The following is a 15,000-nucleotide window of genomic DNA, read 5'->3' on the forward strand; positions in this document are numbered from 1 at the left end:
TTCATACAAATCTTACAACACTTTTTTTTTTTTTTTTTCCCTTTTACATTTATAGTCTCGACCTTTGTGGGTCGGCATTTGTCATTATAATAGTACTCTCTAATATTCATTTTCTACACAATAAATATATATCTATATAAATATATAGATATATATGTATATATATATATTCTACGTTTAATCTTCACGTTTAGTAAGGCTGTTGGCGCTGTTCAAGATGATACACATTGTATGCTTCATGGAGAATGCGTAGTCATGATGCTTGAAGCTATCTATCACAAATCTCTAAAAACCTAGAGGCTCTAAAAAACAACAAAATGCCCAAACAAAACGACCACAAGCAGGAAGTGCTCGGAGCCTCCTCAGCCTACACCTAGCTCTAAGGATCCAATAATCAAGGGTCTGCGCAACACAAAAACAACAACCAAAGGGTGGAATGAAAGCTGGTGATGTGCAGCATTGTAGGGCCACTAAATAGCCATCTGTGATTCGTGGCGATTTTTAAAGTCGAAGCAAGGCACCATAGCCGCAAGCTGCTTCCTGCGTCACAAAGCCTAGGGGGAGGGGGGGGGGGGGGGAATGCAGAATTAAAAGAAAAGATTGATTTCATACACACACACACGACTCTATCAGGCAGGCACAAGATCGAAGAACTTAACTTTGCCCCTAATGCTCAGGACACCAAGCTCAAACTGAAACTGCAGGCGGGCTCTTGTCTGGTGCAACACTGTCTGGAGCTCTCTCTTCTTGAATTGTGAGGGACAGGAAGTGCAAGTGTTTGGGGCTAGAAGGGGAATTATAATACTGTATGAAAATAGAAGTTCCATCTTTTTTTCATCTAGAAAGATTAAATGAATCGAATGCGTCACGGCGGGTCTTCAATTGTGCCATCGGTTAGATGAAGTGAGGTTTATTCCGTTTAAGGAACCCTGTCACTGGCTCTCTCTGTAACTGCCTCTCACTGCCTCCCTCCCACTTGTCACTGAAGAGTTGAGACATGAGATGGGAGGCCAGCTCTGTAACGGGCGTGGAAATCTTTGTCTGGTCTCTTACTTCTCACTGCCAAGATCAAGCACGTTTCTCACGTCTAATTGATTGGTCACGGCCTCGCCCTCCTTTTCTTCCTCTTTGTCCATCTCTCTCTCTCTCACTCCCCCTCTCTCGTCTATCACTTCTCCCTCTCCTCTTCCCTCCCTCTTCCCACTCTCCCATACCTCAACAAGTCTTCTCTGCACATTTTCTTGTGACAGATTACAATCGAAAAAGAGGAGGCTAGTAAACTTGGGGGCCCAGTTAGGTACGTTACATTGGGGTTAAGGCTTTCTCCAACTGTCTAGGTGACACCCCAAGGGGCGTATAGTTAGTTACAGTAAGAAACAATCATTAACACAACTATCATTCAAGCATTGTTTTTTTGGCATTATAATACATTAGTGTGAGACAAAATCTTTTCGTCTCAAAATCTTGAGTCTCTAGACAAAGAGGACAGCTTGACTGCTTCTGCCATTCATCACTCCATTCATCAGTCCATTCATCACAGCGTTTCCTCTACAGAGGACAGGGTTGAGACGTTCAAACACACAGTCTGTGCAATAATGTTGGGGAGAGCACAATAAACAAAACAACAACAACACCCAGAAAACACAGATATGTGTACATAAATCAGTGGGTAAACAAAACCATCTAATTGCAGTAGTTTGCACAGATTCGGTTGACTAGTGCAATTTACTTTAATCATGCAATCTAGCTTTACATTGTTTCACATGACATTATGGGGCACAATAGACCAGGAAGGTGCAACGCATTGCCTCTGATATGTTTCTTATGGAAAACAACAAAAAATGTGTTCAAATTCATTAAGTGAACCCATATAAGAAGTATCATTTTAGTCTAAATTGTTGTCTCAACTTTCTTGGTTTGTTGATTTTTGAGCCTGATTACATTGTAAAATGTTCACGATACTTCTTATGTGGAGAGAGAAAGAGGGAGAGGGAGAGAGAGAGAGAGAGAGAGAGAGAGAGAGAGAGAGAGAGAGAGAGAGAGAGAGAGAGAGACAGAGAGACAGAGAGAGAGAGAGAGAGAGAGAGAACCTTTAACAGAATTCCAGGTCTGCTGTGATTTTCAAACACATGGATAGTAACACTGAAGAGGAACACAGGATAGATTGCACAACGTTCAAAGGTGTAAGCGTGTTATCATTAACACTGAAGAAGAAGAAGAGAAGGTTCTCAAAAGCACTCTGGTCCTCATTTCATCTGGGGGGGGCAGGGGTTTCTAACACGTGTCCCTACATAGTCATGTTTAACAAAGTGGATCACCATCATATTGTTATGGCTCGCAAAGCCAGCTGAGTCAGAATTGTTTTGGCCTTATTGAAGTGATTTCTTTATAACATTGTTTAGCATTACAATATCATCCTACATCTTCCTATATGAGATATTCATAAGGAAGGTAGAAAGACGTAGGCCTATATCCATCAACATGTACTGTATGTTTGTAACATATCTTTGCACCTATATTCACATGCAGTATACATGTGAATATAGATACGGTTGTATGTACAGTAGCTCTAGAGAGACAAGAGCACAAGAGAGGAAAGAAGGAGGACTGGGTTGTATATTTGGAGTGGAAGTAAGTCAAGATCACAGGGTAAGGTTTAGGTGAGGAAAAAGAGGGAGGGACAGGAGATATCCCTCAAGACATGGCCTTGGAAAAGAGCCAGGAACTCACCGGAAATCGGGGAGAGAACTGTTTCAGCCAGTCTCCCAAAATTGCCTCAAACTCATCCCCATCCCCCTCCGGGAAGGCATCAAAGTCTATGTCTTGTAGAATATGGTGAAAATCTATATCTTCAGGGCTGTTGTAAATAAAAACAACTAATCTCTTAATTTCAGTTTCCAAAAAGTAACATTCAATACATTTTGATTGTCTTTTAAACTATTTATTATATCCTCACATTCATATCTGTAATAATCTAAATGTTTAAAAGACAAGGGTTGTATAGGAGCATTATCGATCATGTGCAACAATTCTCATCCTCCTTGAATAAATAGGTCTAAAAATAAATAAATATAGGCTATATTTAGAGTCGAACAAAAAGGATTGGTCCACAAAGTAGATCTGTGCGTTCTCAAGTGCTTAAGTACAAAAGGAAAAACAATATATTATCCAAAATATTCATTTTTAATGGCTTTACTTCATACATAAATACATGTTTAAAGAAACACAAGAGCGATCGATCCACTGATTGTTCAGTTATCTCATAAAATGACTTGATCTGGGGGGGCTGTAATATACACACATGATAGTTTGGTTTAGGCAACGCTACAAATAGGCTAGCCGGCGTCCTTTGTTTCTATATCTCTGTCTATACCTTTTCCCCAGGACTGCCGCCAGGTATTTCTTGACTGCCATTTGCTTTCGGTAACGGCTGTAGCTGTCCGTGAAGATCCCGTCCGAGTGCCGTTTCGACAGAGGCTCAGATTCGTCCTCCATGGTACTCCCTCCGCTAGAAAAAGAGAGCCAGAACAGTTTGGGTCATGTCACCGCCCTGCCCCGGAATGTGACAACCATCCCCATCACCCCCACTCAGGTCTGGATATGCTTTGGCACTTTTTCTTTATTTATTTCGATGATAAAGCTAGTCAAGGATGTTCACGGTGGGTAATTGCATCCTATATATCCACCTTGAAGCCTTGGGAGTTGGGACTAAGCCCTCATACATTATTCATAATGACAATTAAATATATTCAGCCACTTGGTTTGGACAGGGGGGGTTTGGCTCCTTAAAGAGACAATATCAGCTCCGACATCAACTGATTCTGCATCAGACAATAACGCGCCTATGATTTGGGCTCTCGAGGATTTTTAATAATAAATGCAACTGAGCGTGAAGAAGGCGTCATATTCATATTCATATTCAGTGTGGTACTGTACTGGTGAATGGGAGGACCATACAAATAGACACACGGGAAAAAGTCAACATAAAAGAAAACAGAAGAGAATGAATGTTGAAGTATTTGGAGGGACAGACTGAGTTAAACAAATAAGTAAATAAATAAAAAACGTACAAAGACGCAAACACACCCAAAAAGAGGAAAAGAACCATAGGAGACGGCAACCAAGAAGGTGTCCTTACCCTACACGTTTTGCCATCAGAGAATGGAGATATTTCCTGGCTGATAATTGACCCAGCGCTTTCCTGTAGGCTTTATTAAACATGCCGTCTGCATGCCTTTCCGTTCTGGGATAAAACGCCAAAACAATAAACGATCACATAATCCAAAAATATGTTATCAACTTCTTATTAACGCGCCGTGGCTGCATGCTGCTTTAACGATCAGTTGCTACTCGTGAGCTTAGAATGATAAGGTTCTATCTCCGTTTAGGGCAGTTCAGAGATATTGAGCGTCAAAGTTGTTACATTCCATTATGTTCTATGAGACGGATCCTTTGTATTTTATGAATTACTAACTCAAAAATGTCAACATTTTAAAAACAACACCACACAGGCATTAATAAACACCTAATGGATCAGATTATGTAAAACACTAAATTTTGACAAAAATGGAGATGGAACCTTATAATTCTAACGTCACGTACTGTCTCCTTCCATCCAGTGGCATTGGAGATGGTCAGTCGGGGTTAGCCTACACATCTTTGTTCAGTTCTATGTTTTAAATGAAAGATGCCAAACTAGCTTCATAGGCTAAGGATGCCAACCTTGTTTGCTGCAATGCAATCACACTTCTGAAGTTCCTTCTGCAAGGTATATAGGCTATACTTCGTTCAAGAAAGGGTCTATTTCCAATGACGTTCTAACAATTAATGTGGTCACTTGACACTTGACAGTACTGTAATGTATAAACTAAAACAAAACATGTAACATAGATGAACATAAATAGGAGAAATGTCCAACATGAATGTCAACATGAATGTCATCAACATTAAAGGAATTGACTTGGTAAAATGAAAATGATCATATTCAATGATAGTCACCTTTTCTCTGGTGGGTAGTACAGCGTGTACACGTCGTCAGCAGAGGACAGGGGGCTTCGTATGGCAATCTGATCATTCTCAAAAGTCAGGTCCGGTAACGAATTCCCATCCTCGTCATAAAGCTCATTTTCAAGTCTGAAATTAAAAATGCATTTTTAAAACGATTGCTTTTTAAAATATGTTCTAAAATCATACATTTTAGAATTATGAAACTTCATGAGATTAATTCATTAAACATATTTATTTTTAGCCCGATTGGTAAATTCCACGTAAATAAGAGACATAGCCTAAGTGAAAATGTTTATACATTATTGAATAGTTTATCAATTATACATTAAACATTTATGACTGGACCCCCCCCCCCCCCCCCCCCAAACGCAACCGTATCCAACGTAACATTTGAGAAAAAATATAAAAAGATGTGAACAAATCCCATAATCAGTTCAGTAAAGAAAGGTCTTTTTTTTATTTTCCTTACGACATGAAAAGCAGAAAATCCTGGTTTTGGTATTCCGTCTAAATTGAGAAAATCGATCCTGTTTGGCTATTCTTATTGGCTCTCTCATTCGCCTCACGCCTCAGTAAATCACATTTCCCTGTCGGTCACAGGGGACCTGTCTAAGTTCTCTATCAAAGCCTTGATCTGGAAATATCTGTTGCCCCCTAATCCACCGATATGGCTCCATGTGCTCTAACGCCCCATACAGAAAACCATTGCAGCATATTCCCAAATTAACCCACAACAAATTCACCATCTATCGCAATTATACCACCACTGAATTGATTTGATCATGATCTAACATTTAAATTGCATTTACATTTCGTATTTTTTCCGTTTTCCTACTTTTTAAAGACGTCGATTAAACGAAATACTACGCTGTGGCATATGAACTGCATATGAGTGATTGGCATTATAGTAGCCTATATAGCACAAAAAAATCGTTTGTAATATTCAGTTCACTAATACTTCCCATGCAAAGAGGAGTAGTTGCAGAGAGATGGCTGGGTACCTACCTAACGTTGGGATAGCTAAGCCCGATGGGGGAGCAGTAGACACTGTAGTGCATTAGGATTCCATAGATCAGTAGGGCTAAAGTCGCTTTACTAGACATTGTCCTGCTGCGAAAGAAACATCACACAGTTAGATGTATGCGTCTGCTATAGGTGTTTAACATATCGTGACGTTAGAATTATAAGGTTCTATCTCCATTTTTGTCAAAATTGAGTTTTTTTTACATAATCTGATCCATTAGGTGTTTATTAATGCCTGTGTGGTGTTATTTTAAAAATGTTGACATTTTTGAGTTAGTAATTCATAAAATACAAAGGTTCCATCTCACAAAACATAATGGAATGTAAAAACTTTGACGCTCAATATCTCTGAACTGCCCTAAACGGAGATAGAACCTTATCATTCTAAACTGAGATAGAACCTTATCATTCTAAGCTCACGATATGGACACAGTCACAGTCAGTGTGAAAGTCAAGTAAAAAACAACAACTAAAACATGTAGGCTATTAGTCTATAGCCTTTAGAATTAGGTATTCAGAACCGTAGATAATTCCAACTCCCACCTATTCGAAAACAAATACAACTTTCAAGCGGACCAACGCACTGCACATGTCTTTCCCCAAACTACATTTTCTAAGGTACCCTTGTTGCTCTAAGTTTTGCATGCATGCAAACGTTTGGAAAGCCTTGCATACCTATTGCCGTGTGGAGAGAGACGTTGGATGCGATCCGGTGTAAAGACTTCGACTGGGAGAGTCGAGAGATATTGTCTCTCCCCCCTTTGCTCTTTCTTCGTCTTCTCTCTCTCTCTCTCTCTTTCTCTCTCTCTCCCTCTCTCTCTCTCTCTCTCCCTCCCTGCTTCCTCTGAGTCCGGTGCTCCTTCAATGTGTCCAAGCCCTCCGGTGCGCCTCTCACACACACAATGCTATACGGTTCGATCTCTGTGTGCACACAACCCTGTGAGGAAGAGCGCAAACATTTGTCTACAAGATCGACAACTTTTTGGTTCTGTGAACCAGCTTCCCTCCTCGGCTTTTTTATTCTTGAATCCAAGCCGGCATGCCTTTTTCACTAGTCACATTGGGGATGCTGTCTACGTCATTGCCCCCCCCTGTCCTCTCGGAATGTCAGGCTGTAGTACTTTTCCTCCTCCGTCAATGAGACGGGTCCGGGTCATAAAACGCTCGTATGGATGTTTAATTAAACATGTCATTATAATTATCAGACAATGAATGAATGCTAATATTTGTCAACTGGACCTAATCGGTATCGCATGCCAAGTGAGGTCATCGTAAATATTCGATACCAATAAGATCGGGTCCCCCCCCCCCACTCAAACGTGTTGCCCACCTAACCCATCCTTGGGTGGTCGTGAGCTCACTTGGCGAAAGGTCAAGGACATCCTGTATCGTGCCCTGCTACCACCCCCCTTTGGCGCACGACTGGCGCTGTAGCGGCGCTGTCCAGACCACAGGTGCTGAAACGCGGCCACCTCGTGTAGGCAATTGATGCTGGGAGTTTAGTTTGAGACTATTTGAGACTATTATTTGTGATATGTAGTCGCTCACTACTGAATAAGCCTCATGATCATGAATGAATGAATCGTTGAATGAATCGTTTAATGACCACACGACCATGGTCGTGTCATAAGTCCACGGCAGTCCACAGGTACCACAGCCCACAGCCCACAGCCATCGTTTCCACAGGTACTTCTTCAACTTGTTAGCTTACCTATAGGCTACAAAATATTTCGATGTTGCGTTTTTAAAATCTTTAAAATCGTATTGTCTCAAATGTCAAGTGCTGAAAGTTGAATTACTATCAAATCTATCAGATTTTAGTTTAACCTGAATATACATTTACAGATGATCCCAAATGACAGATTAGCCTACAATCAGTTATACGTATGTAGGCCTATGCACTTCAAATGTAAAAAAAAAAAAGAAAGAAAGAAAGAAAGAAAGAAAGAAAGAAAGAAAGAAAGAAAAGAAGCTGTGTTTTAATGATTCATGTACGACCACCTTAGCTTTACACGCAGGTCTGTGTGGAATGTTTAGTGGATGATTCAGAGCTCTGACGTCATGTGACGAACATTACCTCCGGCCTGCAGACAGACAGTCCTGTACCTTTTGTCTCTGTCATTACAGGGATGATGGGAACAATTGCACAAAAAAGTGACGCTCACATAAAGTGTGTGCTCCAAGCGAGTGAGCACTGCACTCAAGTGGTTATTTGAAGTCAACGCATTGGAATGGTCGGCCTATAGAAAGATGGCTGACCCCTAACAATGTGCAAACATGATTGCTTAATAAAGCATTAGCTCAGGTAGGCTATATCTCTTGAACGTTACCAAAAATATATATTGAAACACGTGTTAGAGTTATGATCTAATTCTTAGACATTCTTTAATTCCACAAAAGGGCACACTAAAAAAAGATACAACACAAAAAAAGCATAATCACATGGTGTATGATTTAATCTACCCTAATGCCATGTAAAATGACTAAGAATAGGCCTACATTTCATCAGAACGTCATTCATTCCCTGAAACATCACCATATTTGGTAGGACAGATCCAATGAAGACAGTCAATAACTCATCACCATTACCTGACACTGCAAGGAGGTACATAGGGATATGAAGCCTGTTTGGAAGATTTCCTCATTTCTGAGTCACACCATATAAAGTGCTTAGACAGAGTGCTTCCTGCAATAATTTACAGCTCTACCCTGAAACCCAACCCACTTCCTAACTAAGCTGTGTTCTGAATTACCATCAGAATCACTTAGTGAGGCTAAATGAACAATTCACGAGTCCCATCTGAGAGGTGGTCAAGCTTGCTGATGACTTGAATAACCACACAAGCTTTTACTGTGACCGGAACCATATTGAGAGGCATGAGACTAATTCAAACCAAGATTTCACCACTTGAATATAATAATCATAATAATAATTCATTATATTTATATAGAGCTTTTCCGGGGCTCAAAGACGCTGACAATATGGGAAAGACAGAAAACACAGAAACAACAAGCAACAGATAACATGAGCACATAGAACACAGAGTTAACGAACAGGCACAGGAAACAATTAACACAGCAATGTCCAGGGGGGGAGGAGGGTGTTAGGGTTAGGGGAGATGGTTAGGGGTGGGGAAGGTTGTATGCGTGGGAGAACAGGTAGGTTTTGAGGTGGGATTTAAAAGTGGAGAGTGAGCTTATAGCGTATAGCTTGACTAAAATGATGTTGGATTCAGAGGAACTTGATTGCTTTCTCACCTCAAGTTTAAAAAGCACATGGAGTAACTTTGTTTGTAAATGGACTGCACTTATATAGCGCCTTTATTCAAAGCGCTTTATAACGGCCTCTCATTCACCCATTCACACACACATTCATACACCAATGGTTATGGTGGCAAGCTGCCATGCAAGGAGCCGGCCCGCTCACTGGGAGCAATTTGGGGTTCAGTGTCTTGCCCAAGGACACTTCGACATGTGGCCAGCCGGGGCTCGAACCACCGACCTGCCAACCTGGCAATCATTAGACGGAGGCTCTACTTCCTGCGCCACAGCTGCCCCATGTTTATAATACATACTCCACATAGTATGATTTCCAGCTCGAACACGTGTCTCAGATGTCCAGGTTTGCTAAGCCCCCTGATATGATCTGAGTTTATACAGCCAACCTCACATCCGGGATGACAAACCTCATAAACCTCTGTGTTTTGTGTGTAGTGTGATATTGGCTACCTAACTCATCACTGGTCCTTCATAATATGCTCCGAGATCACCATGTCTACTGTTTGTAGAGAGTGAGGAGAGGGTATCTCCTCAAACAGAGCTTTTATAGTTTATTGTTTTATGACCGGCATCCAGGATTAGGTTAAAATTAAATTAAACCGGACCACAGCATTCCCTTATCACATCGATTGAGCAAACAGGGATAGCAAAAAGAGCACATATGGCTCACTGCAATTTGACCATATTTACTTTTGATAAGGGCCATTACTGTTGACAGTACTTAATGACTCATTAGGGTTTACAGCTTTTATTATGTATAAAGTATAAAGTACAGTGGGGTGCAAACATTTGGGCACCCCTAGTCAAAATGCCTTTTACAATTAATATCTAAGTGAAAAGAAGCAAACCTAACCTCTAAATGGTACAAAGTTAAACATGACACATTTTTATCACATTTTAAAGCAAGATTCATTTTTATTTTTTAAGTTTTTACAGTTTAAATAATAAAACAAGGAAAAAGGCCTTGTGCAAAACTTTGGTAACCCTGTCAGCTAGTACTTTGTAACTCCTCCTCGGGCAACTATAACAGCTTGCTTAAAAGTCTTTAAATTATTGTTTGGGAATTTTTCCCCATTCGTCCTGGCAGAACACCTCTAGCTCAGAAATATTCTTTGGCCTTCTTGCATGCACGGCATGTTTGAGATCCCTCCACAGATTTTCAATAATATTCAAGTCTGGGGACTGTGAAGGCCATTCCAAAACCTTCATCCGTCTTTCCCGGAGGTACTTCAAGGTTGATTTTGAGGTATGCTTCTGTTCATTGTTTGCTGGAATACCCAACCTCTCTTCAACTTACATTTCTGGACTGACCTTCGAACATTAGCCTCTAGAATGTCTTGATATTTGGTGGAATCCATTCTTCCTTCCACCCGCACAATATTGCCTGTGTTCCCAGCTGCTACACAACCCCAAAGCATAATGGATCCACCTCCATGCTTAACAGTTGGCACGGTGTTGTTCTCTACAAATGCTTCACCCTTTTGTCTCCAAACATACCTTCTTCAGTTGTGGCCAAAAAGTTCAATTTTGATTTTGTCAGTCCAAAGCACATTGTTCCAATAGGCTTCAGGTTTCACAAGGTTTTCTTTTGCATACTTCAGACGCTTAATTTTGTGTTGAGGTCGTAGGAAAGGCTTCTTTCTGGCAACTCTGCCATGTAGGTCTTTGTTGTTTAAGGTACGCTGTATTGTTGTCCTGTGAACAACTAGACTGGTGTCTGCTACTCTTTTGCAGCTCTTTTGCAGTGATGTGTGGGTTCTTCTGAGCATTTCTCACCAGATCTCAGGCCATTCATCAGAATTCTTTCTTGGTCTTCCAGATCTTGTCTTCACTTCAATTGTTCCATTTATTTTCCATTTTCTGATGATGTTTCTGACAGTGGAAATTTAGTAGTAGTTTGAAAACCTTCTCCTTGATGATGGAAGTGAACTATCTTGATTCTGACATCCTTGGACAACTGTTTAGCCTAACCCTAACCCTAATCCTAACACACAATGGTCTTAATCTATGGGAATAGGAATGTTTACATGAAATACTCCATTACTCATTGTTTAGATACCACTTTGGATTTCTTTTTAATGTTTAGATTTTTTTTTAATGTGAAATGTTTAGAACATCTCTGACCACCTAAATTGCAAGGTGAAAATAAATTCACGTTTCAGATGAATCGGTAGATTAATCAATTAGTAGGCATCAACTATTTTTATCGACTGACCACTCATCATTGATTAAACATGTACATTAAGCCGAAAGTGAGTAGCATCTACAGGCTTACCAAAGGTACAATTGCACAATAATGTGACTATTCGATCATCGCCATAATGCTATGACATGTCCATGCCTTGCTCTCTGCCTTTCTGCAGCAACCACACCAGGATCAACACCATGACTCGGGCGATTGTGGCGCAGGAGGTAGAGTCGCCGCCTATTGATCACAAGGTTGGCAGATCGGCGGTCCGAGCCCCGGCTGGCCACATGTCATTGCACCCAGTGAGCGGGCCAGCGCCTTGCATGGCAGCTTGCCGCCATTGGTGTGTGAATGGGTGAATGAGAGGCTGTTGTAAAGCGCTTTGGAGCAGCAAAAAAGGCGCTATATAAGTGCAGTCCATTTACCATGACTCATAACATAATGAAAATAATTACTGATAGAATCTCCAGCTTCCCATAAACCACAGGAGTGGTCCCATAATGCACTGCTTCAGTCAGTGGAGTTACACTACTACTTATTGTTTATTTACATTTCACAATGACCGTGGGCTACTTCTTCCTGCAAAACACCAGCTGCTGTCACATTAGACACATGCAAGGCATTCAAATAGTCACAGTAATAAACAGACTTTGCCTAGTTATTGTACAAATGCAAGTGGCTAGGTTATCTTGGGCATTGGGCAAGAAAAGGGTGGAAAAATAAATGTTTCTGTCAAACTGTCAATGTTGTGTGCATGGTAGACAAGCATCTGTAGGCCTTGAGTCTGACTCCAGATGACAGCTCCCTGTCAGCCCTGATACAGCCTACTGTCTGTCAGGCCTTTGGGTAAACTTCATTCTCAGTCGTCGCTTTACGCACCACAATAAACCAACACACAATACACACAGACAGACTGATTAGTCTAGCCTATATTGAGCCTGGGAGAGCCGGGGGAGTGGAAACATCTAATGAGAAAATATCGTAAGCGCTGCCTGTCAAGGGTCAAATCAGAGCCAACAGTGCATGCATGATAACCATACTGCCAACAGGAGGCGCTAGAACACAGCTTTTGGAAAGCTAATCATCTCTCTATTCTATAACCATTGTAATGCAAAGCACAGGACATAGCCTTTACTGGGGACATTGCAAGCATTTCGTCTGCTTGCAATTACTTTTCAGTTGCAATCGTTTTTTCCCCCTCTCCTATTTAGGATCTTTTAGTGTTGATGGACATGATCTTGGTCCATAGTCCATAGTGGTCTACTGGGTTGATGTCATTCCCAGGAGCAGCCAGTCGGCCATGTTGTCGTGGAGGGCTGGTGCAAGTTTACTAGGAAGGTGGAAGGAAGTGGAGCTTTAGTGGAACACAGGGATACTTTTGGGGGTCTACTTGTGTTGTTATGATGTTGCTGGATACATCCCGCGTGCGTTTTAGTCTGGGGATGTGTTAATGGAATAGATCTCTTCTCTAGTCTGGTTGCATTGGTTTTTATTCATGCATATGTTTTCTCATTGAACGAGCAGCAAAGCAGAGCTGGATACAGAGACACACTGCTGTCTGCTGGGTTGGATGTTGGATGGAGTCGGGATGGGGGAGACTGTGATTTCCAGGTTGGAATAAACTGGGATCTGTTTGTGCGTCGGAACAAAGACATTTACCGATACCTGGGAATAGAGACGCATGTGACAACATACGTGCGTGGATTTCTGAAAGGTAATTTTTCCTCTTTTCTTTGACGTGGAGACGCGTTTTATTTCCAACGATGGGCCCACAGAATCGAAATTCTGTCTGTCTGCTTGACCCCAATACAATATGTGTACATTTGTTTGTCAACTGTTTTCAAAACAATCGGTCCAAAACACCAAATAGGTTTTGCAACAAAGCTTCAATGTTTGTCAATTTGTTTTGATACAATGTATCGATATCGCGAAACAGCTGTTGTGAACACATGGAACAGCTAACCTATTATAGCAACAATGTAGCATTGTCCCTGACTCAAGATCACAATATCACCACCACGGAATTGACAAATAATCGTGTCAACAACAGCATTGTCGATTGTCCCCCGAAAGCTGTTTACAGATAGCCAATGAAGAGTGTGAATCATGGAATATGTGGACTGTGGTTTATCATAGTTGATCCTACTGTGCATTTCCCTATGTGTGTCAGTCATCTAGGCTGTCTGGGAGTAGCCTACTGAGAAAGGCAACATTGTAGGCTCTGTGTTCAATTGGTAGAATTGGATGAACTAGGCGACACCAGAAAAAAAGCATGCCAACTCCTAAGATATAAATATCTTAGACCGATGCTTTGTTAAATGCCCAAACGACACCCACAGGAGCAGATCTGGACAGTTCGGACCATTTGATCAGTTTATGGGAGAGACTGGAGGCTGAGGGAAGGTCTAAAATGCCATGTTTGCATGGTCCAAGGCCTTTATGTGTTGTTATGTCTTCCAGGGTAAACCCAGACACCACCAAAGCCATGCCTAGACCTTGTTCACATAGTGGGACAAGATGAATAATGCATTCCCATCACTGTACTGGAGTAGCCTAACCAAATCTATCAAATGCACAACATAATCTGATCTGTTATAATCTATCATTCTAATCTGTTATGAAATTCACTAATTCACTGGGGTTGTGCTTTCTGGCAGCTTATCCTCTGGGCGATCCAGGGGGAGAGAGAGCCTCGGTAAGGTCATGAGTTCAAATCCCACCTGGGAACACCACCATCTAGTGTGCCCTTGAGTAAAGCACTTAGCCCTAAATTACTCCAGGGAGGCTATCCCTGTAATCTCTTAATTGTAAGTAGCTTTGGATACAAGTGTCTGCTTAAATGGTAAAAATGTTAATGTAAGGACCTCTTTCTCTCCATAATTAGGCCAATTATGACTGAAAAAGGCACCAGATTGCTACATTAAGGGTACATGAGGATATCTCTTGCCTCTGTCAGTGCCTTTACTGTTTGTGTCTAGGGGGAACCTGGTGTCCCTGTGGCAGATGTATTCAGGAGTAGTGGAGAATATGAGGGTCATATTCTCACTGAACACTTTATTAGGAACGCCTGTACACCGTCTTATTCATTCAGGTGGTGTAACGGTGTGGGGAATGTTTTCTTGGCACACTTTTGGCTCGTTAACACCAATCAATCATTGCTTGGATGCCACAGCCTATTTGAGTATTGTTGCTGACCATGAGCATCCCTTCATGGCCACAGTGTACCCATCTTCTAATGGCTACTTCCAGCATGATAATGCACCGTGTCACAAAGCAAAAGTCGTGTCAAACTGGTTTCATGAACATGACAATGAGTTCAGTGTTCTTCAGTGGCCTTCCCAGTCACCGGATCTGAATCCAATAGAACACCTCTGGGATGTGGTAGAATGGGAGAATGTGCTAGAATGGGTGATTCACAGCTTGAAAGTGCATCTGAACAATCTGTAGCAACTGCTTCATATTACTAGAGCGGATATTCTATTCTGGCCCATATAGTCTTCTAA

The 15,000-nt window shown here is 41.4% G+C and overlaps 3 protein-coding genes across 4 annotated transcripts in view; 2 read left to right on the forward strand and 1 right to left on the reverse strand.

The window, feature by feature from the left end:
* The window catches only part of chmp5b (charged multivesicular body protein 5b), a 495,962-nt gene that overhangs the window by 353,557 nt on the left and 127,405 nt on the right, over positions 1 to 15,000 (forward strand). The window lies entirely within an intron of this gene.
* Positions 3,325 to 6,110, reverse strand: adcyap1a (adenylate cyclase activating polypeptide 1a; the record flags this gene model as incomplete). 2 transcript variants are annotated; one of them, XM_080543787.1, is made up of 4 exons in its annotated part: positions 3,325 to 3,508; positions 4,139 to 4,243; positions 4,999 to 5,133; positions 6,013 to 6,110. In XM_080543787.1, 4 exons carry the CDS (start codon positions 6,108 to 6,110, stop codon positions 3,325 to 3,327), a joined length of 522 nt encoding a protein of 173 aa, XP_080399913.1. The 2 variants fall into 2 exon arrangements, with proteins under 2 accessions (XP_080399913.1, XP_080399914.1); XM_080543788.1 differs by lacking the exon at positions 4,139 to 4,243.
* The window catches only part of LOC308169106 (tyrosine-protein kinase Yes), a 29,901-nt gene continuing 27,980 nt past the window's right edge, over positions 13,080 to 15,000 (forward strand). The window contains exon 1 of the mRNA XM_080543747.1: positions 13,080 to 13,211. The gene's annotated coding sequence lies outside the window, so the exon portion shown is untranslated. The remainder of the gene's footprint in view (positions 13,212 to 15,000) is intronic.

The sequence above is a fragment of the Nansenia antarctica genome (genome assembly GCF_963989245.1).
Source record: "Nansenia antarctica genome assembly, chromosome: 13".
In the NCBI taxonomy this organism is placed as follows: Eukaryota; Metazoa; Chordata; class Actinopteri; order Argentiniformes; family Microstomatidae; genus Nansenia; species Nansenia antarctica.